Source organism: Rattus norvegicus, chromosome 1 (assembly GCF_021556685.1).
Source record: "Rattus norvegicus strain SHRSP/BbbUtx chromosome 1, alternate assembly SHRSP_T2T, whole genome shotgun sequence".
Taxonomy (NCBI): domain Eukaryota; kingdom Metazoa; phylum Chordata; class Mammalia; order Rodentia; family Muridae; genus Rattus; species Rattus norvegicus.
The window spans coordinates 212,072,135-212,096,054 of NC_141534.1; the positions used below are offsets into that span (position 1 = coordinate 212,072,135).

The window sequence follows — 23,920 nt, forward strand, 5'->3', positions numbered from 1 at the left end:
GAGGTTTGTTTAGATGTGTAAGGATAATGTCTATCATAGCAGGCAGGGGTGTCAGCTGTGGGAGGCAGCTGACCACATGGCTTCTTCGGTCCAGAACCTAAGCCCACTGGATGGTTCTGCCCACAGTTAGGGTGTGTCTTTCCATCTCAGCAAACCTAATGTAGGAAGTCCCTCTTACACTTGCTCAGAAGTTTGTTTCCGTGATGATTCTAAGTCCCACCAAGTTGACCCTTAAGATAGACCATTGCACAGCCGTAACACCAGAGCCATGGTGCTCTGGTTGGGCAGGTAGAGCAGGCTGCTTCTCTGGAGAATTCTACAGGCCATGGGGCGAAGGGGTAGAGCTTTATAACAAGGCTCCTCTGAGGAGCTAGTAACTGATGCTGTCTGGCTCCCGTGTCGCTGACCCTTGCCTCCTCTACTCAGTTCAGTTTCTAGGGGGCTAGTGCTCTTCTTGACAAATTTGACTGCTGTCCTCCACGTTTCCCAGGAAGCGGCCCTCTATCCTGTACTGGGACCTTGACCTGCCTTTAAATACCTAAACAATGCCCTGAGGGCATTGGGAAGGAAAGGTCTTGCTGCTTTAAGGACCAACCAATTTCATACATTAGAGGCACAAAATGAACTACAAAAGAAAATCTCTCACCCTGTTGATTTGAGATTCCCTTAGGAAGGAGAACTCTGTGCATTTTAAACTAGAAATCGGTCTGTGAACCCCTGAGATTTTTGAATTGATCCCAAACGCATTGTAGCCATTGCCTGGACTGTTTTATCCGTATCTTTCCTCAAAGGTCACCTTTTGTGCCCCAGTACATGAATGAGTATGAAACTGTGCCCCTTCCATGAGGGGCGTTAGGTGACAAATAAGCCAGTTCTGGGTTTTAGATGTTCCTAGAATGCTCTAGTAGCAAAATGCTTCTTCTTTGTAGAAATTCTTTTTTTTCCGTATTAGAAGCTGTCCAGCAGGGCTGATGCAAGAGGCCCGCAACGAGGGTTGACCCTTCCTGGCCTGGGAGGTTACAGCTCTGTGTGTGCTTCTGAGCATAGCTGTACCAAAGGCAACTGCCCAGGGTAGCACAAAGCCACCCTCCCTCTCTGCGTCACCCTGCCTGCTTCCTGTTTCTGAGCAGACCTATTTTGCAATCTGGTCCTGAGGAGATCCAGGGACCAAAGACTGTTCCCGCTCCCCAGAATGAAGCCAGACAAAATGCAAGGCCTCCTATTCTGTTTGAGCATGGGCTACATGACGAATGGGTGTTTAGTGTAAGTGTGCCCTGGGTAGCCAGCAGGATGTCCACAGAGCAACTTCTGTTTCCTACTTACCTGAAAGTGAATGTGCCCAGTTGTCCTCTGCCCTGCCCGGGAGTTAATCATTAATGTTTCCCCGGGGCCCCTGTCAGGTGGCCAGTTGTCTGCTGTTCCCATGGAGCTGCACCACATTCCTTATTAGGGTCATGACCCTCCAGGTCAGGTCTCTGGCCTTGGGATCTCAGGACCCTGCTGCAGAGAACCTTGCAGCTGATTTTCCTCCAATCATCCCACTTCCAGACCCAGCCTTGGGCCTCTTTGGACCTGTCTGGTGGAGCCCTTCTTATTAGGTACCTGCCTGTTTAGTCATGTCTTCTCAAAGTCAACATGAGGGTACGTTATGGGGTGTCTTTGTGGATGAAGAGGTTGCTGGTAATGGCTTGGATTGGGGAGCCTCACCTCATTGTCCTCCCTGCCTTGGTCTGTCAGCTCTGTTCTTGGAACCAGGCTATGGCTTGCTCCCAACATCCCCTACTCCCATTATCCCCCCTTTATTATGGAAAGAAGATGGGGGTGGGGCGTTAAGCTCACCTCAGAGTTCTGGTTTATGTCTACCTTGCAGCAATCAAGCATTTAAAACAGTACATTTCCAATATCAATACTTGTCACGTCTGCCCAAATCTGACCTGAGCCATCCCCACAGGCCTGGGACTCTGGGCTCTGTCCCCACTTGCTGGTAGTAGCTGGAGTTGACACTCCACTGCGGGCAGATTCAGGACCCATGCTCTGTCCATCTCTCCCTCACTGCATCCTGCCAGCTCCACAGCCTTGCTCCTGTCTGACTGTGTCCATCGAATGCCCACCGTATCCCAGATGATGGATGGACAGCAGCAGATGAGACACATTGAAGAACCAGTTGCCACAGGCATGTGGGTTCATCTGGGAGCTGTGAGGCAGAGAACTTTTGAGAGAGCTGGTCAGAGGCCAGAGGTTGGGTCTGATGGGGGAGGGAACCAGGGTTGTGGGGAGGGTTTGAGATGGACACAGGTATTTGCTTCAAGCTGTTGGATGCGGTTTCAGGCAGCTGAGAGGGGAACACACATAAAAGGGGCTTCTGGTGCGCTGCCTTCCTCTCCACCTTCCAGGGCAGGACTTCTGAGGACTGGAAAATCTCATTTGCTCCAGGCTTGGACAAAGCTGGTCTGGGCTATCAGTCTTCAATGGGAGCTTGTTCCCCAAGGCTGACTGGGAGTGGTGCTGCGTGCTGTGTGCTGTGTGCTGCATGCTGTGTGCTGTGTGTGCTGTGTGCTGTGTGCTGTGTGCTATGTGCTGTGTGCTGTGTGCTGTGTGCTGTGTGCTGGGGCCAAGGACGAGTGATCCCTTCATGGGGAGCCAATGGAACATCGCTCCGTCTCACTGCTCAGTGTAAGCTTCTGCCTTTGACCTGTTCCTGGACTCCCAGGAACCCAGCCGCAGTCATTGCTCATCCACCACATCTATCTATGCCAGGCCTGTCTTCTTTCTCTGTCCCTGCTGGGATTGAAAGTGGGGCAGCCTCAGGAGCTGGAACCACTGGGGCCAAACTAACACCTGTCAGTACAAAGGACTCTGTGAGATAGAACATGAAGGGCCCGACCTCCCCCAGACATGATAGATTTCTTCTTGCAGCCCAACACAAGTTGTTTTAGAGATAGCCTGCCTACTTGCTCATCCTCAGAGAGGCCCTGGGTGTCCATTCTAGCAGGCTGTGTGGCTGCGGGGCGGGTCCCTTGGTGGTAGCATCTGAGCAGGCTGGCTGCATGGCAAACTACTCAGCCGAAGCCTGAGCAGGCTGGCAGAGTTGCAGCAGGGCCATTCTGCCCTCAGCCTACTCTGGTGCTATGGCACCAGTGTGTGAGCATCTTCATCCCTTTCCTGCAGGCTATCAGCAGGGTCTTGACCACCCTGAGGTAATGCTACCTCATTGACAGTGATACAGAGTCAACAATCCCATGTCCTGTTGGTCGCAAGCAGCTGGGATACAAGTGCTCTGTGTGCCTTGGTTATCGAGCCTGCAGTATTGGGAAGCCCCTGCAGTTCCTGGGCCCACCTGAGCTGTTGCTACTTCTGCTGCTGCCATGGCTGTGGTCACTACTACCCCTGTCACCTCTGCTGCTGTTGTCACAACCGAGACTGCTGTTACTGCTGCCAGCACCACTGCCGAGATCCAGCAAGCAGCAGATCATGCCCCTTCTTTGTGGTCCCTCTACAGCCCCCTCTATGGCCCCACGTGTTGAAAGCAGTAGCCAAAATGGATTGCATATCTGCCGAGAGGTTATGTGCTCAAGTCCAGCTATTAGACAACCACTGGGCGAGTGCCTGCACTATCCCACCTCCATGTATTGAGCATCGCTCCGTGGATCATCAGTGAGCCAGGCTGGGAGTCCTGTGCACACCACTGCTCCCCTGTGCTCCAGCACAAGCTTCTATAAAGTCTGGCTAGGGTGGGTGTTTGCCCTTTCCTGCTCCCAAATCCAGCAGCAGAGTCTGAAGCTGAGCCGGAGACACTAAGAGTAGAAGCTGGAGGAGCCAGGTGGGCCACACTTGGTCTTTTATGTTTACTTCCCAAAGTTAGCAAAAGCTTTCCCAATTTATTTGATTTGACAAAGGAAATACATTCATTAAGAGAGCTTGCCTGCATGTGTGTGTGTGTGCACTGCGAGTGTGCCTCGTGCCTGTAGAGGCCAGAAGAGGGTGCTGGATCCCCTGGAGCTGAAGTTAGAGGGTTACGAGCTGCCATTTGGATTCTGGAAACTGAATGTGGGCCAGGGCTCTTCAACACTGAGACATCTCTCTAACCCCTATTGATCCTTCCACTTACTGGTGACAACAGCCCCCAGGAAGCAAACCCCATGCTAGGGGCCTGCCCTGTGTCCTTTGGGTCTGTATGGGTGGAGGACTCTGTCCTTGCTCCATTGTCCCAAACTTTGTGGACATGCCTCTCTCACTCAGAGGAGAAGCTGGTCCGTGTTCGCCTAGTCTGTGAAGCTACAACCATTTTGAAGTTAAAGAGTACAAGGTTGACTCAAGGTTAATGAGGACCCATGGCTCCAGCCCGTGGCTGTCAGCCTGCCTGCTTGTTAAGTCACCTGGGTGCATTTAAAGTGCAATAGCCAGTTAAATATCAGTTTCTGGCCTGGAACTGGAGGGCTGCATAGCCGGGACGAGAGCATCAATAGCTTCCCGAAAACCAGAGGCCTGCGTGGAAATCACAACACAGTGCATAATTTTCTCATGAGTCAAGCCCTACACCCCACCCCCCTTCAAAAACCATAAATCCAAAGCACTTTGATATCCAAACCTTCCGGAAGAGAAACATAAAGATGAGTGGAAAATTCTACTCCTGACCTCAGGGCCTGGGTTGTAGCTGAAACATGGGTGCAGAGACAGTGGTGTCTCAAACCACCAGCAGACTGCATATGTATGACACACAAAGGAATTCATCTTCAGACCTGAGTCCCCTCCGGAAGACGTTTCATTATGTATGTGCACGTATTCTCAAAACGCAAACAGTCTGATGTCCCTGGGGATGAGGGATCCTTACCTTGTGATAATGTCATGTCAGGTTTGAGTACAGACCCTTGTTGACTCCCACACAGGTGGTGAATGAGGGGACTTCAGCTGGCTCAGTGGTTAAGAGTATGCTTTTCCAGAAGACAGTTCTGTCCCTGCCCCTCACAACCACCTGGTAACTCCAGCTCAGGGGCTCTGATGCCCTCTTCTGGCGTCTATGGGCACCTGCACTCTTGTGGCATGCACTCACAAAGGCACACGTGGTAAGGCTAAGTCTAAAAAGAGGATATTGGATACATATGGATTCACATGAACAAGCAAATGCTAAAAGTTACTTTGAAGCCAGTGCCTAACTGAGGTGGACAGAGAGTACTGGGTCCTTTGACCACAGACCTCAGGTGCCTTGCTGGATCCCTGTATGGCCAAGAAGATGTTGGTAGAAATAATGAATGTGTTCAACTAGTGAATACAGGAAGGCTCATTTGCCCTGAGATAGACAGATTAATTAATTAATAGATTAATCAATAGATCAAATAAATAATTAATTTTGAGACACAATCTCACTATGTAGGCCAGGCTACCCGGAAGTTACAGAGATCTGTCTGTCTCTACTTCCCAAGTGCTGGGATTAAAAGTGTGCTCTGCCACGCCTGGCCTGCCCTGAGATTTTAATTGAGTACCGCATAGGGTGAACTCTGGAATTTTCATGTAACAAACTTTCCTGGCTGTTTGAGGGGGCTCATTGCTGGGGCTGTGCCTGCAGGTGGGCTGGGCAAGAGTGAGGCCCCGGAAGAAACAGTGCCAGGTCCGTTGGGAAGATCCTACTGAAGAAACTCATAGGGAGGAGTGTGATCAGGTGACCTGGGATTTCCGAGAACCCTGTGGGGCTCCTGGGCTCTAGGAAGAGTGACCACTAGCTTCTATCCTTTGGTGTCCTAGGTCAGGGCTGCATCCCTTAACAATTGTGAAACAGTCAGATATCTGGGGTTTTGTTATGATATACCTGAATCAGCAGGCATTTCTTTCTTTTTTAATTAAATGTGTGTGTGTGTGTGTGTGTGTGTGTGTGTAAGTGTGTCCAGGTATATATGTGTATAGATGTGATAGTTGACTTAAATTATCAACTTGATTTAACCTAAAGACATCTAGGAAGAGAGTCTCTAACTCTGGCCCAGGTCCAAGGCCAGTGAGCTGCTGCAGGTACCCCAGACACCTGATGGTGAGGGCTGGTGGCCTTGGTGTGTACAGAGGTGATAAAGGGTGGAGCTGGGTGTACCTTGTCAATACTGCTTCCTCTATAGGGCAGCTGCAGCCTAGTGCTGTTTCGAAGCAGCCAAATGGGCCAGGATTGGGCCTGGGGTAGCTGTAGCCTGAGGCCTTGTAGGTTGACACTGGGGTATGTCCACATGGAGGCAACCGTGTTTGGAATTTTTCTGAAACGTATGGGCAACTGAGGGACTGGAGAGTGAGGAGGGAGTCTGGGTCCCCTTATCTCCGCAAGTACAATCTTGGCCCATGTGCAGTGCTTGAATGAGACAGCACTTGTCCTCTGGAGCCTTGGGGAGGATGCAGAGCAGTGGCCATGTTAGATATGAGGGCTCCCAAGGAGCACCCTGACTCAGGAAGAGTGGCTGGGTGATTGCGTTGATACCCACTGTGTTCCTAAGATTACGGTGAGTCAATCAGTTGTGAAGGCAGGAGACCTAGCTTTGCACATGATGGCCCAGCATACAAGATAGGCAGAAGGTGCCCCTGCTGGCCCGAGGCTCCCTTCTAGACCTGTGCAGACAGGCAGCGCACCATTGGAGTGTGGGAATGTGCTTTCATTCGTAGGCAGACGTGGATTAGCTGTGGGCAGTTGGTTTAGATTCCCACGCACCAGCATCCCCACAGCCACGGTGTGAGTAACTGACAGTGAGCTTAGCTTGTGTTATGACGAGCCTTGTTAGGTATCTGTTGTCATCCCTCCTCCCTTTCTTTCCTTACCTCCCTACTTTTTTCCCGTTTAAGCCACTCAAACAGGTGCATACTCAGTTACCCCAGCCATTCATATATTCATCCATCTACACGACAATCCTCCCATCCATCTCTCCTCACAGCATCCATCTGTCTGTCCATCTGTACATTCATACATACATACATACATACATACATACATACATACATACATCTGTCCATCCATACATCCACCCATGTTCATCCATTCACTTATCCACCTGTCTGTCCATCCATCCATCTGTCCATCCATCCACCCATCCTCACATCCATCCATCTGTCCATCCAGTCACCCACTCACTAACTCGATCATCTTCTCATCCATATTTACCTCTCACCCGTGCACACACTCACTCAGGCAGCTGTTTGTCTCCCATCCAGCCATCCCTCCATCCACCTGCCGACCTACATATCCCTCCAGCTGTCATCCATCCATCCTCCCCTTTCCTTCCTCCTCTCCTTCCATAGGGAGGGAAACCCCTTTATTGGTATTCTAGATTCTCTGCTTCATGGCTCTGTGAATTCAGAGACAAAAGACAGATCCGCAAAAGAAAAGCAGGTTACTAACACAGGCAGCCCACACTTCCCTCCCTATCTTGGGCTAAGCCTCTGGGAAGAGTGACTCAAAGGCTTGTTCAGAGCTCTGGCCTGGGGTAGCATCTCTGCAGGAGAACAATGAAGATGAGAGAAGACTTGATCTCAGGTGACAGTCTGCGGGATGGGCGGCACAGGGAGGGGAGTGCTGGATAGAGGCCACTCGTACAGCCTGTCCTGTGGGTTCCCCTGGGCTGTCTGTCCTCTAGATGATGAGAATCAAAGTTGTTTCTAGAAGTAGACTTTTGTCCTCTCTAGGAGCCAGAAGGGAGCAACTTTTGTAAAGCGAGGCTCTACTCTTAGGCCGCCTGGGGGATAAGAGTGTCCTTGACTCTGCTTCTGCTTAGTTGCTCCCAGGATAAAATCTTCTTTATGCCAAAGTAACCTGGAATATGTGTGTGTGCATGTGTGTGCATGTGCATATGAGTGTGTGTGCGCATGGATGTGTGTGCGCATGTGTGTGTGTGCACGTACGTGTGAGTGTGTGTGTGCATACACGTGTGTCTCTGTGTGTGTGTGGGGGGGTGACATTTCTTCTATCCCTCTCTCCTCTCTTTCTTGCTGCCTTCTTCTATTAGATATTTCCCGCCTGGGAGAGTAAACTACTCTGAGCACAGACACTGTGCTTCCCGCTTTAGAAGAGCTTGACACTTGTCCTCTTAGGTCAGCCTTTCCAGCAAGCACGGAGCCCTGTGGACCTCAGCATCATCACTCTACCCTCCTGAGAGGTGCCTCCTTCCCATTGATGCCTCCCTGTCGAGATGCCCCTCAAATCTGTGCATCTGGCGGAAAGGACTGTCCCGTGTCTTTCCAACCACAGCGCTATGAGAATCTTTCTCGAGTTTCTTCCTCTGCTTGGAGTCATGCTTGGGGTCATCCATACAAAGCTCGGGTTTATATTTGTTCATAGCCCATGGATAGAGGGGACCATAGCTTGGCCGGATAGTGCCTGCATGACATAGGCCTAGGACATCCAAGCCCACATGGTCTTCACCTTCTGGACAGAATTTTGTTACAGGTGAAACTGCTGTTAAGGTGTGGCACATTTCCTGCCAGGTCCTCAGAAACCCTGAGGGTGAGGGTGGGGGCGGGGGTAGGGAGAGGGGCAGAGGCAGGGGAGTCACCTCTGCAGTCACCAAACACTAGATGACTTTTCCTGGGTTCTGTTGGTATTTTGCTCTTATTCCCCTCTCTGGTAGCCCAGGCTGGCCTCAAACTCATTGTTTTGAGGTTGACTGAACTTATAACCCTTTTGTCTCCACCTCCTAAATGCTACCATTACAGGTGTGTGCTGCCACAACCGGCCATGTCTGTCTTCCTGGTGCTCACCGAAGGCCCTGCTCTGAGGTAGCCACCTCCAACCTGGCCGAAGCTGTCCCTCCATTGGCTCTAAAAAGTGGCTTCCCCGACTTCTGCCTCTGGGGACCCTTGCCTCTCCTGGCTTCAGCTTGCTTAAGACTTGGGTCTCTGTTCTGCTCTTAGACCTGGAGATGATCGTTCTAAGGCTCTCCTCATCTTTCTGTACTATTTTTACTCTGTGCCGCTAGCCACTCTGTGTTTGAAGTAGGGGGTTATTACAGCGTAGCTTGCCGCCTTCTGACCCCGTGCCTGCGTTCCTTCCTCTCCTGCTGCCACTCTGGCCTCAAAGAAAAACCAAAGGTAGCTGTTCCCCCTTTGTGAGCAGTTTCAAAATGCCACTGCGGACATCTGGTAAATTCCCATAGTGTGGCCATTGCAGCTGGGACTCCTTCAGGCCTGCTTCGCCACAGTGTAAGGAATATTCCTGGTCCTGGCCCTACCTGCTGCTTCTGTCCAAGATCAAGGAAGCAGGGGAGGAGGTGCCCAGTTCTTTCCACCTTTAGGGATCTGACATGCAAGCACATGGATGCCGTGGATTGGCAGTCATGTTGGCAGACTCGGAGCAAGTCTCCATGCGCCCCTGGGTTCTCTGTGACATTCATACTTATTTATTCTCATTTCTCTTTCCTTCACAGAGATCCAGGCACCATGCCACGCAGCCCCACATCCAGTGAGGACGAGATGGCCCAGAGTTTCTCTGACTATTCTGTGGGCTCAGAGTCAGACAGCTCCAAAGAAGAGACCATCTATGACACGATCAGAGCCACCACAGAGAAGCCAGGCGGGGTGAAGATGGAGGACCTCCAGGGTAATACCCTGGTGATTCGAGTGGTCATCCAGGATCTGCAGCAGACGGTGAGCTAGCTCCTGTGTACAGCAGCGTGTGCTCCCACATAGATCGAGTGTCTGTGTCTAGCAGCACTGACTGTGGCTGTGGGTGGCTCTGGTCCACCCTGGATCTACAGGCTGGTGTTCTAGACTCAGTACTTTTGTGTAGCTCTCTAACACTTCTTGCCCCTAGCATCCCCTCTTTCCTTCCTATTGCAGCCTACAATATTCATTGAACGCTCTCCATTCATTCCGCATTGCTATAATGAAACCTTGTGGCAGGGAAATGTATAAAGAAAAGAGGTTTATTCAAGCTCATCGGTTCTACAGAGCCAAGGTCACAGGCTATTTATCCTTGGTGGTGGCCTTCTTAGCAGAGTTCCAAGGTGATCCAGGATGTCACAGGCAAAAATTGGAGGGTTGAGGGCATGCCTCTGTCTCATATTTCTCCCTATTTTCCTGTAGCTACCTGGATTTGAGAGTTGGATCTCCCCACTTGACTTCACCTAATTCTAATTGCTCCCCAAAGCTCCACCTTCAAACAACATTGTTGGATTTATTTTCCACCCACTTCATACATCATGATAGAAATTAGATTTGAAGCCTAGAACCCTAGAGAGATACCTAACCCATGCCCAGGCCATAGTAAGCACCTTCTGCTAGGTCAGGCCTCCAAGTCTTAGGACTCAGAGCAAAGGACCCACAGGAGCCTTTCCTGGTCTTATAGATGAGGTTCAATGGTGAGCACACCAGCCGGCAGTGTCTGTGATACCTTAGCAGGGAAGACAGCCCACTGTCCCTGCCTCCTCTCCTCTGCTCACAGCTCAAGTAGGCAGCCTGGTTTCCCCACTCCTGGAGGAAGGGATTCTGGTTTGACTGTACCTCGGTTCCCCCACGTGGCTCTGGTCACTACCTGGTTGTCTCTGAACCCTGGGTTCCAGCATCATTTCCTGAGATGTCCCCAAAGTCCCCAGGTCACTGCTTGCCCATGCTGATTGCCCTGCTCTGACCTGGTGTACAGGCTCCTCCCCCTGGATATTGGCTTTTGGTGTTTGGATTGGGGAGCAGAGGCAATCTGGATGTGATAGATGGCCATGGTTACTGTGTTCAGATGTCACTTCCCAGGAGGTTCCTGGGCTGTTCTGTCATTTGTCTTGACTTTTCTCCTTCCTTGTTCTCTAACTCCTTGGGGCTTTTCTGATGAAACTGGGAGCTCAAAGTAGAGATAAGCCTGACCTCTTCATTCCCCACGAGGGTCAGGTTGTGAATTGTTGGTGCATTGCTGGCCAGGGTATCAGGCTCTGGCTTCTCTGGGGCATTGCACAGGGCTATGGCAGGGCCTTTTGAGAATCTGCTCTACCTCTGATGCCTGTGACAAGTGACAGTGCCAGATAATGACAGGCCAGGAGAAGTGGTGAGGGACGTGCTATGAGATGACAGGATGAAGGAGGTGGAGTAGAGTAGTGGGGTGACAAGGTGGGAGGTGAGGTGGTAATCAGGTGGTGGGATGAGGGATTGGGTGGTGAAGTAATTAAGTGAGGCAGATGGAAATGGGGTGTTGGGGGATGGGATAGAAGGGTTGTAGAGAGATGAGGTGAGGTGTAGAAGTAGTGGGTGATGGGGTGATGGGAGGTGGCAGGGATGGGAAGGTTGGGGAGATGACAGGATGAGGCAGGTGAGGCGGGATAGCATCTCTCTAAGCTCCCATTACCCAGCTCTTGATGGCAAGCTCTGAAGAGGGCTGCGTGGGTGCAGATCAGACACACATGTGTGCATGTGTACACACACACACACACACACACACACACACACACACACACACTCGTGCACACACTATTCATTAATGAACATCACTGACATTATTCATTTGAGTTTAAAAGAAGGAAAAGGCAGTGAGGAAACAATGAGCATTCTTTTTTTTTTTTTTTTTTTTTTTTGATGTTGCTCCAAGAAACATGGTGTCCAAGGACATCTAGAGGGAAGTGTTATTAGTCCTAGGAAGAGGCCTAGATTTTCTCGTCCCTGTTAGCCCCCCCCCCCGGGCTGTGCTTTTCCCAGGTCACTTCTGGATGAATGAATGAGATTGCTAAAGTGAACTACCTCCTTTCCAACTCCCAGGCTCTTGGAACAGGTTCTCATGCAGACAGACACTTGGGGATTCAGGCTCCTTCACTTGGTAGCCAGGCCTTTCCCAGGGTCCCCCACATCCTCCTGCGTCTCTGTCCTGATGGTGAGAGACGGAAAGGGTGAACTGGGGGAGGACCTCGCTTCCCTGCCTTCCCCAGCCTCCTTAAGGAGGTCACTTAATTGCAGACTGGGCCTTGGAAGTTCTGGTGAGCAGCAACTAGCTATTTATATGTCCCTCTCTCCACCCCCAGCCCATACCCCATCTTCCCTCTTCCTTTGGTAAGGGCTCTATGCAGACTTTGCTTGTCTTACTTAATGCTCATCCCAGCCTGCACCCAGCACCCAAGAGTCACCCTGCCTTTGTTCCCACCCTGCACCCAGCACCCTAGAGTGGCCCTGCCTCTGTTCCTACCCTGTACCCAGCACCCTAGAGTCACCCTGCCTCTGTTCCCACCCTGCACCCAGCACCCTAGAGTCGCCCTGCTTCTCTTCCCACCAGGACACTATATGAAAGGGCAGAGACCTTTGCAGTAGCCTTTTCTTTGCCAGGTTCCTGTTTTATTTGCCCCTGCACTGGACAGAGCTCATAGCTGAAGGCAGAGCCTCCTAGCGAATGTGAGCTGCTGATCCTCACCGTGTGTGATCTGTCTGCTCTGTAAGGATACCATAGTTCCTGTTAAGGCTGAGGTGTGGGTGCTGAGCTCAGGGCCAGTGGCACTGGAAGCCACACCCATGGGCCGTTGTGTCTTCCTAAGGAGCAGTTCAACCTTTCTGCATTTTAGTACCTTGCTGGAAACCTATTTTTAATTAATTAATAATTAATTGACTAATCAACTCTACTTGCTTGCAGCATGGTGTGTGTGTGTGTGTGTGTGTGTGTGTGTGTGTGTGTGTGTGTGTACAAGTCAGATCCCCTCCCCTGCTTTGTTCATCTCTGTAAATGAAAGTATCTAGGAATTATAAAGTTGGGTTGTTCTTGTGCTGGGATCCCACAAACCCTGAGAGGGGTGAATGCATGTTAAAAGTTTCCTTTATTGCCTTTGGTTCAGATATGCATTTTCCTCTCTGTCATAGTTTGGAGCCAAAATTGTTCCTCCTGATTCAGCTACTAGACTCTAACTGTTTTTGTTTTTGTTGTTGTTGTTAAATATTTGGAAATAGGGTCTAGGATCTCACGTAGCCCAGGCTGGCCTTGACAAAATCACTAAATAGGTGAGAATGATCTTGAATTCCTGATCTTCCTACCTTCAAATCCTACATGCTGGGATTATAGGCATTCACTACCATACCTGGCCTTTTTGTTTGTTTTGTTTTGTTTTTTTTTTAAGATTTATTTATTTATTTTATGTGAGTGCACTGTCACTCTCTTCAGACAAACAAGCAGTGGGCATCAGATCCCATCAGAGATGGTTGTGATTTGCCATGTGGTTGCTGGGAATTAAACTCAGGACCTCTGGAAGAGCAGTCAGTGCTCTTAACTGCTGAGCTATTTCTCCAACATACTTTTTTGTTTTTGTTTGTTTGTTTGTTGAGACAAGATTTTTCTTTGTCGCCCTGGCTGACCTGAAACTTGATCTGTAAACCAGGCCGGCCTTGAACTCAGATCTACCTGCTTCTGCCTCCCAAATGCTGGGATTAAAGATGTGCACTACCACAATCCTGCATGGTTTATGTGGTGCTGTGAGCAGAAGCCAGGGATGTGTTGGTCCATAGCTCCTAGAAAGTGTTTACTTTTTATGTATTTATTTTTATTATGAAGTGTGTGTGTGTGTGTGTGCGTGTGTGTGTCTGAGAGAGAGAGAGAGAGAGAGAGAGAGAGAGAGAGAGAGAGAGAGAGAGAGAGAGAGAGCGCCAAGCCAGTGCATGCTCAGAAAGGTGTCTGTGCAGTCAGAAGAGGGCAACCTTGGAGCCGGACTTGCATGCAGTTGTAAGCTGTCTGACTTGGGAGCTGGGAACTGAATTCAGGGTTTTTACAAGAACAGTACAATCTCTCTAGCCCTAAAAGGGGTTATTGTTGGTCCTTCCTGGAAGCATGGCCTGAGATTTGCCTGTTGTTCCTTGCTAGCTAGTTTCCTGGTGTTCTGTGGCATTTCCCGTGTTGCTCTCCTGGCTCCTGGCTCTGTCAGGAGAGTCAGCTAGTGTCACTCAAGGGTGTCTGTTCTATGTCTGATCTCAGTCCCTCTCTATTGAGTTTTTCTGGGTCTTCCTATCAAGCATTTGCTGGAGCCCTGTGTCCCCAGGATTCTCTGATCTGGAGTATAGTCTGTTTTCATAGCTTCGCACTCTCTGCTTCTGACAAGTATTCTCTGGAGCTGTTGCTTGGGATGTGTTTTGGTGTCTGGTTATTTCCCTCCTGAGTATAATGTTTTTTAAGACAGTCCTTCCTCTGTGGGGCGAGTTTTCACATAGAACAGAGAAGCTCTCTCCCCACCATTCTTTTCTCTGCCTTCATGGTTGCCTAAGTCATCTTCCCTGCCTAGCCCACTCCAGCTCTGTGACAGCAGCTCTGTCCTTCATGGGGCTAGAGCACAAATGTGAACCCTTTTACCTCTCTTGAGAAATTAGATGTATCATCAGTCTGCTTGTCAGTCTGTCTGTCTGTTGGTGTGTCAGTCTTTCTAGAGGGCTGGGCAGGTATCTTTTTTCCCCCTCCAAATATTATTTAAAATGCTTTTCCTTGGGAAGCCCCCTGAACCAGACTAAGTTTCTTCATCACTGATGGACTCCCCCACCCCCATCACTCAGTGAAGAGCCCAGCCTAAAAGGGTCTCCTCACGGCTGGCTCCATAACCTAATCTCCCACCCAAGGAGGGGAAGAGAGCCTCAGTAAGAGGCATGCCTACCTCTGAATCTCACAGGTCATTGGTTCTGACTGTATGTAGTGCCTGAGTCCTCCTCAGGTATCTTCTAGACTGGTTTCTGTATTTTAGAACATTTAGTCTGACTTAGCTGATTCCCAGAGACTGTCTCCCTCAGTGTTGGCCTCCAACGTAGAGAGCCCTTGACCCACCATCCTTCTTTTTTTTTTTTTTTTTTTTTAATTAACTTGAGTATTTCTTATATACATTTCGAGTGTTATTCCCTTTCCCGGTTTCCAGGCAAACATCCCCCTCCCCCCTCCACTTCCTTATGGGTGTTCCCCTCCCAACCCTCCCCCCATTGCCGCCCTCCCCCCATAGTCTAGTTCACTGGGGGTTCAGTCTTAGCAGGACCCAGGGCTTCCCCTTCCACTCCCACCATCCTTCTGAGTCCTCCTTCCGTTACAGTGTTTTAGCTGGTTCGTCTTTATTTCCCAGAACTGCCTGTTGATATAGGTGTGTATGCTAGGGACTGTAAGAGCACTCTAGAGTGGCAGACCTAGAATCTAAACATCAAAGCCGGGAGGGCGGAGGGGATGGTGAGGATTAGGCTGCTGAGAGCAGGTACAAACCATAGTATACCTCTTCGCTGCTGGGGTCTCTTCCCAGGATGGGTGGGGCCCGTTGTACCCAGGCAGGATGTAGCCTTGCCTTGAGCGGATCCTGGTAGGACTCATCCCTGCAGATATGTCCCATGAAGGAGGAATCCCAGGGTGCCATAATTATATCAGAAGGAGTTGGATGGCTTCCGGAATGTTGACCTCAGGCCAGACACCATATTAAGGTCTTGAGTGTGTTCTGTGGAGGGAGTCCTTATAACAACCTTGAGCTGGATAGCATGTCTGAGCATCTTTGTTGAAGGTTAACACATCTATGGAGAGGACCAGAATCTTAGATGTCCAAAGAGAACCTTGGTGGTGCACAGCTGGGAGGAGACAAAACCATACAGCCTGGTCACCAGGGAGGTTCAGGATGCGCTCAAGTTTTTAGTAAGGCTCTTTGATTGCACATGAAGTAGGTTTTCTTGTGACAGTTTTGTACACACATGCAATTAAATTTGTTTTCATTCATCTTCTTTCCCACCGTCCTTCCCTGCCCCCTCTATCTCTTACCACTTGTCGTTTGATGCCCCATCTATGTCCCCTACCCCCTCTACCTTTCCCCATTGTCTTTCCATGCCCCCTTCCCTCCCCCTCTACCTTTCCCCACTGTCCTTCCCTGCCCTCTCCCTCCTTCACCAATCCTCACTGTCCTTCTCTCCCTCTCCCCTCTCTCTCCCTTCTCTTCCCCCTCCCCATTTCCCCTCCCCCTCTACCTCCCCTCACTATACTTCCCTGTCTGTCTGTATCTTTGTTGGTCTGCTTCCTCCTTCCACATAGCCTGTCTTCTCCCCACTCACAGTTCCCTTCCTACTTCTTCCCCCCTCACCACACATTTAAATCCAGGTTGTTCACATGAGAGCAGACATGAAATATTTATCTTTTTGAGTCTGGCTTGTTTTTGCTTAATGAAACAGTCTCCAGGTTCATTCATTTTCCTGCAAATGTCACGACTTCATTCCTTACGGCTGTTTAAGATTCCGTTGCATGCATACACTGTATTTTCTTTATTCATGCCTCTGACATCTATGTGAGCTGCTGTGAGTAGTGTAGCAGCAAACATCCCAGTTTGTTTGAAGGAACATGGAGGATCCGAAGGGAGCTGGTGCGAGACAGAGCAGATGGTCTAAGGTCTGAAAACCTGCTGAACAAAAGGCCTGTGATGTGCCCACTGACTGCCAGGGACCCAGGCCTAGTTTACATATGCAGCTGGGTATTCAATGTAGGAAGGTAGCTGGTGAGCAGCTTGTGCGGCAAACACTCCTGGGACCACTGTCTGGCCTTGCTGTTATCGCTTTGTGTGTGCTCCTGCCCTGGGAGGTCCATTGAATTATCCCGGCTGCCACAGTGTCCCTCAGCAGCCAGGATGAGTTAGGTGACTAAGGAGGGTTCACAGGACTCTGTGAGTATAAGCCTAGTGTGGCGTCACTTGAGTAGCCACAGCCCCGACATCTGGCAAGGCCAAGCTCCATGTTCCCTGCCTGCGTTGGCCAGTTCCTGGCTGGTCACCTTCGCTGAGGTACAGGCCCATTTCTCCCACAGGTCTTGCAACTGCTTGTTTGCACTAGTTACTGGGCATGCTGGGAAAGGCTGCCCTGGTCACCTAGTACTGAAGACCCGAAGGGCAATAGCACTTTGTAACCGGAAGGGCCCCCTCAGGAGCCTAATCTGTTCTGGAACTTTCTAAAGACCATTTCACTTCATTTTGTTCAAGACAAACAAAGCCTCTGGAGGCAGAGACAGGCAATCCCACGGGTATGGGTTGTCAGCAACAGAGCGGACATTGTTCCTGCGTGCCGTCCCTTGCGGGCTAAATCCTCTGTCTAGCTGGGGACATGACACAGTTCCTGGAATTCTGCCCGGAGGAGCTGAGTGGAGCTGCCAGCCAGCTTGCCCCAGGGGCCTCCAGTGCCTACACACTGGGTGGTGGAGCCCGCAGAAGCTGTGGGGCTGTCCTTCACTGTCCCATGAGGCACAACCCTGCTGTCTTCTGCTGCCTGCTATTTCTGAGCTCACAACTAAAGTGAGCCTGGGCCAGGAAAGCCTTGGACAGTACGGACAGGGCACCCTTGGAGCCCTGACTGAGCAGGGACTGGGTGGTGGGTTTAAAGGACAGGGAGGAGTTGACAAAGGGTGCCAGGAACCTATTGAAACATATTTCTGCATCCTTCAGAATGCGGTATACAACTGGTACTGGCCATTCAACGTGGCCTTTTAAAAAGTGGCATGTGCCCAAATCAGTACCAAGCCAAGTGGGAAGTGGGCTCTTCTGTTATATTTTTGGAGATCGGTGAATGAGGGACTGGGTACAGTGCTGGCTGTGGCCGAGCTGCAGGGCAGCAATGATTGAACCCACATTTATCCCTGGGAGGTGGCAGAAGAGCAGTGTGGAGTGGGGGAGGGGCTCTTGAGGGTTCCCAGCAGCAGCCCCTCAACCTCCAGGCAGGCTTGGCACCAAGAGCTCAGCCAAAGCTATCAGTCTAAGCTACTCTCTTCCACTCCACCACCCTGGCTCATCTCCTGGCAGCCGCTGCAGGGAAACGAGGCTGGCCCCTTTTTCCTTAATTAGTACTTCCATTTATGACATAGATGTATCTTCCTATGGGTTATTTCATTTAGCAAAAAGCTTTTCCTCTACCACCCTGACCCCCTTAAAGACAATTTATTGCAGTTCATCCTTCCTTTCTCTGTGTTTGACTCCTTCTCTCTCCCTCCCTCGCTCGCTCATGTACCTCCCCGAAGCCACTGCTCCAGATTTGGCACTCCTAGAAGTCCTTTCCTCTCCATCTCAGCATCCCTGCCTCCTCCCAGCCCCATCAGCGACCATCTATCACCCGCTTCTGAATGATCTACCTTAATTTGCCTGACTCAGAAACATCCTTGACCGTTATACTTGTCATTGAGGTTGAACTGCAGCTCCAGGCACAGTGCGGTCATCTCCCTCTTGTGCTTTTGGTCACAGGCAGGTGACTGTCCAGCTGGCCTTACATGTATGAAATCTCCTGTGCTTTTGAGTACCAGGGGAACAGAGCTTGCTATGAAGACACTTGAACCCGTGTCCCTGTCCGGTAGCTGCGACCATAGCGACCATCCATGGTGAGAGAGAGTGCAGGAAGGCTGGCACACAACTGAACGCCTTGACCAGCTGTGTGAACATTGTTCTTGACCCCCATGAGAGGAGAGAATGTGATACTTCATCCACGGCTCATGGTGTCTGTGTTTTTGGAAAACAGGTATGGCTGCTGAAAGGTGTTAGGCACGGTGGCACCTTCATTCCATGTCAGGAAGGTTTGTTCTGGATTCTTTAATATGTGCTGCCTAGGGGATGCTGACGCCATATGGTTCACCTGCCATCTTGTTCCCAACAGCATCGTAGCACTAGTCGCTAAATTTTGGATTAATGATTAAGTAAGTGTCTTAGCCAAGTCAGGTCTTACCAGGCCTCCACCAGAGGGGCTAGGTCTGCAGTGCCTTGCTCCTTAGCCAAAGCTCCTAGTCCTACCGTCTATCGTGGATCTAAGCTTACAGCATAGCTCGCACCTTGTAGCTCTCTGTTCACCATTCCCTGTCTCTGATTTCTGTCAGAGGCTCTGTGTGCAGAATTCCTTTCTCTGAAACCTTGGCTCTCCCCTGTGCAAGTCAGTATCTTCCCTCCCCAGCTCAGGCACAGCTGACTTCTTACACCACCCATCTGGCAGGTATCCCTACTGCATTCTCTGCCTGTAACCCCCAGCCCACCATCACCACATCCCCAACATAACGACTTCTATCAAGTGTGAGCTCACTCCTCCTGGGCACTCTGTGGCAAGCCCGGGGGCCTCTGGCTGAGTCTGGGTGCAGCCTGGGACATAGCTCTTCCCTTCCTCCTCCTCCTACCCACACACTTAGCCCAGCTCTGAGCATTTTCTTCAGCCAACTTTACCTTTAAAAAGGATTGCCCCCCTCCCCAAAGAGTCAAAAGAGCTTTATTTTTTTTTTTTTCTTTTTTTTTTTTTTTTTTCGGAGCTGGGAACCGAACCCAGGGCCTTGCGCTTGCTAGGCAAGCGCTCTACCACTGAGCTAAATCCCCAACCCCAAAAGAGCTTTATTGATTTATAGTTTTTTATAGATCCCAGAGTCTGTTTAAAGGATTCAGGTCAACAGTTTCTAGTGAATTTAGCAACCTGTGTGCCCATTGGCTTCATCCAGGTTTGGCACACTCCAGCACCCCAGAAAGATTCCTAGTGCCTGCTGCCAGTCTGACAAGTGTGTCTACCTTTTATGCTTGTTTTTCTTGTTCTGGACTTTCCTATGTAGATCTGTGTCTCCCTTCTTTACCTGTGTGTTTTGCTAATGCAGCCACATCTAAGACAGCCTGGCTGGAGGGAGTGGGCTCACTTAAACTTTCTCTGTGAGTCAAGGAGGGACATTTGAGCTGAACCCTGGGTGATATGTTTTCTTGGGAAGATGTGGGTATCCAGAACTTGCTAGGCCCAACCAGCTATGACTTGTGTATTGAAGCCACAGAGGTGGCCATGTGCCATGATGCAGACTGTATAGCTGAGGGAGACACGGCCAGGACATGGTGGTGTTGGTGGCCAAGTGAGTTCTGTTCAGAGCATGTGATTTCACTGAATTTGTGCTCATGGCTTTGGCTGCTGTGGCAGGAGGAAGGCTGGAAGAAGAGGCCGATGGGAGATCCTGGGGAGAAGGAGAAACGGCAGGGAGGGGAGCTGGGTACAGGGCTGGCAGGGGAAGGAGGGACTGCAGAGGTTCTAGGTGACAGGGTCAAGGACAGGAAGGATAAGACCAGAGCTCCAGACTACAGAGAGTGCTGGGTGGAGGGGAGGAGTTTACAGAGCCCTTAACAGTGACCTGCCAATCAGTTTGAAGTAGAGAGCCCACATGTCATGGATGTTTCTGAGAATAGGACCACCACCCTATTTTCTTTCTTTTTCTCTCATTTGTGTGTATGTGTGTTTGTGTGTGCTTGTGTGTGTGTGTGTGTGAGATGTGTGATATATATGTATGTATATGCATACTTGCATGTGTCTGTGTGAATTGGTGTGTTTGTGTGTGTGTGGTGGCCAGAGGTTAATGTAGAGACTCATCCGTGATTGAATCTCTCGCACCTTGTTCTTTGAGGCAGGGTCTCTCAATCAAATCCAGATCTCACCTATGATATGTCTAGGTCTGCTAGCAGCTTGCTCTGGGGATCTTCCTTCTGAGGGTGAATTATAAGGTTCTGGGGATTCAGGCTAGCATTAGCAAGAGCTTTAGCTGCTCATTTCCTCCGCCTCCATTTTTTTTCTTAAAAAAAAAAAACAGAAAACAAAACAAAAACAACCTGTCACAATTCACAGAAGTGCACCGTTCACTCATGGACAGTGTGTGCTTCCGTGAACCTTAGGGTATTCACAGGTGGGAGGCATGGCCCCCTCAGTCACAGAGTTTTCTTATCCCTGGAGGAATCCATGCTCCAGCTGTCCCCTCATGTATTGCTGGCTCTTCCTGCACTGCACGTGCATGGTAAGTGGAGTCACAGGGATCTATGGGCTGAGGGGTGGACACCTGCCCTTTAGAGTCCTCTCTCTCCTATTGGGGACATATCTGTCACCTCACATCTGTACATACACCAACACTCAAAACTCCACTGGGGCCCTGGTTTGTTTCTTGTTTTTAATTTTTTTTTCAGATAAGCTCTTTCTATGTAGATCAGATTGGAGGTTCCAGCAATTCCCCTGCCTCAGCCTTGTCAGTGCTGGGATTGGAGGAGAAAGCCGCCATACTGACTGACTTCTTAAACATTACAAATGTAGTCTCCCTGTTCAACTCAGAAGTGCAGAAAGGTTCTTCTGAACCAAGGGCTATACTTCCCTTTGCCCATCTCTCTCAGAATGGACTTCCCTTGTGTAGTTTAAAATAAGTTTTTATTTGTATGTGTGTATTTGGGCCATGGCATATGCGGGAGGTCAGAGAAGAACTTGTGGAAGTTAGTTTTCTCCTACTGTGCAGGTTACAGGGATTGAACTCCAGTCATCAGGCTTGGTGACTCAGCCCTACTCACTGGTCCGGAATGCACTCTCTTTTCTACTTTCGCAGCGCTCACCCAAAGGAGGTTTATTCAGGACTAAAGGCCTGACCAGAGATCACTGGCATGTGGGTTTGATTAGGCACATTTTCTGCTCTGAAAGAAAAGTCACCCAACAGGACTGACAAGGTGCTTCATCTCCGTAGCCAACCTGACTGGCTTTGGAATCACTTGGGAGACTCACCTCCTGGTGTCTGTGAGGGCATTTCCAGAGAGGCTTAACTGAGGTGGGAAAACCCCTCTGTATGCAGGCAGCCCTGTTCCATAGCCTGGAGACTGAATAACAGGAAGAGAGTGAGCTCTCTTTCACTTCCCTCTGTCTCTGCTTCCTGACTGCGGATGCAAGTCGTGCTGCCATGCCTTCCCGCCACGGGGGACTGTGCCTTCACTCTGCCAGCCAGAAAAACTCTCCCTTCCTCGAGCTGCTTTTATCTCATCAATGAAGAAAGCCACAAATGCAACTGGATAGTAGAGGACATTGATAATGGTCCTCATTCAGAGGCTTGGAGTTCAAGGAACCAGTCATAACTGATACCCATCCATCTAGCCAGGCCCCAGGAGGCTGAGTACACCTGAGGGCCTCGGAAGCATTTTACTCCTCATTTAGAGAAAACGTCAAGAATAATAAATATCATATGGGCTCCAGGGTGTCTATTACACAGATCTATGACCACAGAAAATCTTCAACTTTTTAGTGATAAGATTAAGCCTCACTGGTTCAGTCAGCCTTTGTTGTCCTCACTTTTAGTCCCTTCCCCCTCAGGGACAAAGCAAACACTGTCATGAATTCAGAGTCTCCCTTTCCCCCTCCCTCTCCCCCTCACTCCCCCCCCCCACCTCTCTCTCACACACACAGCAGTTTTGATATACATCCCAGGTTAGCCATAAACTCACGGTCCTTCTGCCTCAGTCCCCAAAGTGCTGAGATCACAGGACTATGTCACCATGTTCTTCCCCTTACGATCCGTTACCTACACACATATCCATCCACCAACCCAATCAGCCGGCCTTATCTTCCTGACCATCCATTCTTCTACCCACTCCCTCATCCCCTCCTTCATGCAAACATTCAAGCATCTGTCTGTCCATCTATGGTTTTGCAATATAGAAACCTGTGCTTAGGATTGTGTGTCTACTCTGAGTGAGCACCCAGTGTGCTTTGTAGTGGAGAGCTGGATTGCTGCTGAGAGAGACTGAAGGCAGAGTCTGGTTTTCTTTGTGGTTTCATTAACTCATCATGGAAACTGAAGGAAGCTCCCATCCCCGTCTTTTCTGCAATTCTACCATGATGATCTGTTTCCTTGTGCTTCAGCGGAGAAGTTCCACTTCAAAGCTTTTGTCAGGAATTTGGTGCATCGTAAGTTGTTTGAAAGAGAGCAGACAGAGGTCCCGGGGCCCTGCCATGCAGGGAACCAAGGCAAGGCAACCTTCATCCTACTGGTCATTATTCTTCTCTCGTGACTTGATTGCGACAGGTGGAGAAGGGCTTGATATTTATATCGAACACACTAACTAAAATTAACTGAGCCACACCTCTTCTCTGTGTGCTAGCATCCTGTGCTGCCCCTTCCTCTGCTAGATATCAAGATGGAGTTTATATGCAAGGTCGGGTGACCTTAGCTCGAAGGGATCTCTGAGCCCAGACATAATCAGCCAGCATGGTTTGCTTTTCTGCTTAAACCTCATGGTTAATTCCCATTTAATTCCATTTGAGAAAATAACTTCTGGGAATGGCTTGGAATTACCAAAATTCTACACAGAAACTCAGTAAGTTCCACATTGGGGTGGAATGCTGAGGCCCAGATGTCATGCTAGCCAGCAAAGAGCATGTAGCACCTTTCTGCTGGTTTTCCATGGTAAAACACCAGAAAGGTTACCCCTCCTTCATATTAAATCTGAGGGCAGGATTGTCTCCTAAATATCCTTGTTGTCAATATATTTGTATGTGAGGGTACGGTCAAGAAACCGCTGAAATGGCTACTCCATTAGAGGGAAGGTTTTAGTATGAATGAGACAGGGAAAATATCCAAAGGCTCTGCATGAATCCAGAGCAGAGAGCAAAGACAGCAAACTGGACTGGCTAGGGCCAGGGAAGCAGGAGAGAAGATAGCACGAGATAGAGACTAGCAAGAATGCAAGAGAATATTGAGTAATAGGGAAGTAGTGATATCAAGGAAGCAAGAGGATAGCAGGCGAGAGGCCAGCAGAAGTAGCTGGGTTATGAGGAGGATGAGTAGCTAGGGGAGAGAAGTGTGTGAGCTGGAGGGGATTGAAGAGAAGAGGGGAGGGGAGGCGAGGGGGAGGAGGAGGGAGGCGGAGGGAAAGGAGAAGAGGAGGAGAGGGTAAGGGGGAGGGGAGGGGAGAGGAGAGGAGGTGAAAAGGACTGGAGTGGAGGCTCTGAAATGTATAACAAGGACTTGTGAATAGGGACTGAGGAGCCTGGCAGCCAGCATGGGCTTTGATAACGCTACCTCAGATGCATATCAATGGAGAGCCCTGTCCCTTCTCCAAGGGAAATGACTGCTTTTAGGGACAGAAAATACATTGCACAGATTTCTGAGGAATGCTATCTTTTATCTAACAGTCAGAAATCCTTCTATAATCCAATTTGAGCCCATTCCTGGATATGTGGACTTCCTGAGGCCTTAGGGTATTATCAGAAATTTTGAGTTGCCAGATTTGACTGGGGA

The 23,920-nt window shown here is 49.8% G+C and overlaps 1 protein-coding gene across 6 annotated transcripts in view; it reads left to right on the plus strand.

Moving 5' to 3' along the window:
* Positions 1–23,920, plus strand: part of Shank2 (SH3 and multiple ankyrin repeat domains 2) — a 443,362-nt gene that overhangs the window by 43,672 nt on the left and 375,770 nt on the right. For all 6 annotated transcript variants that reach the window (XM_087605433.1, XM_087605682.1, XM_087605374.1 and 3 more), the window contains 1 exon segment: positions 9,384–9,603. In XM_087605433.1, coding sequence (XP_087461559.1) covers positions 9,397–9,603 — 207 coding nt within the window. In that variant the 5' untranslated portion in view covers positions 9,384–9,396.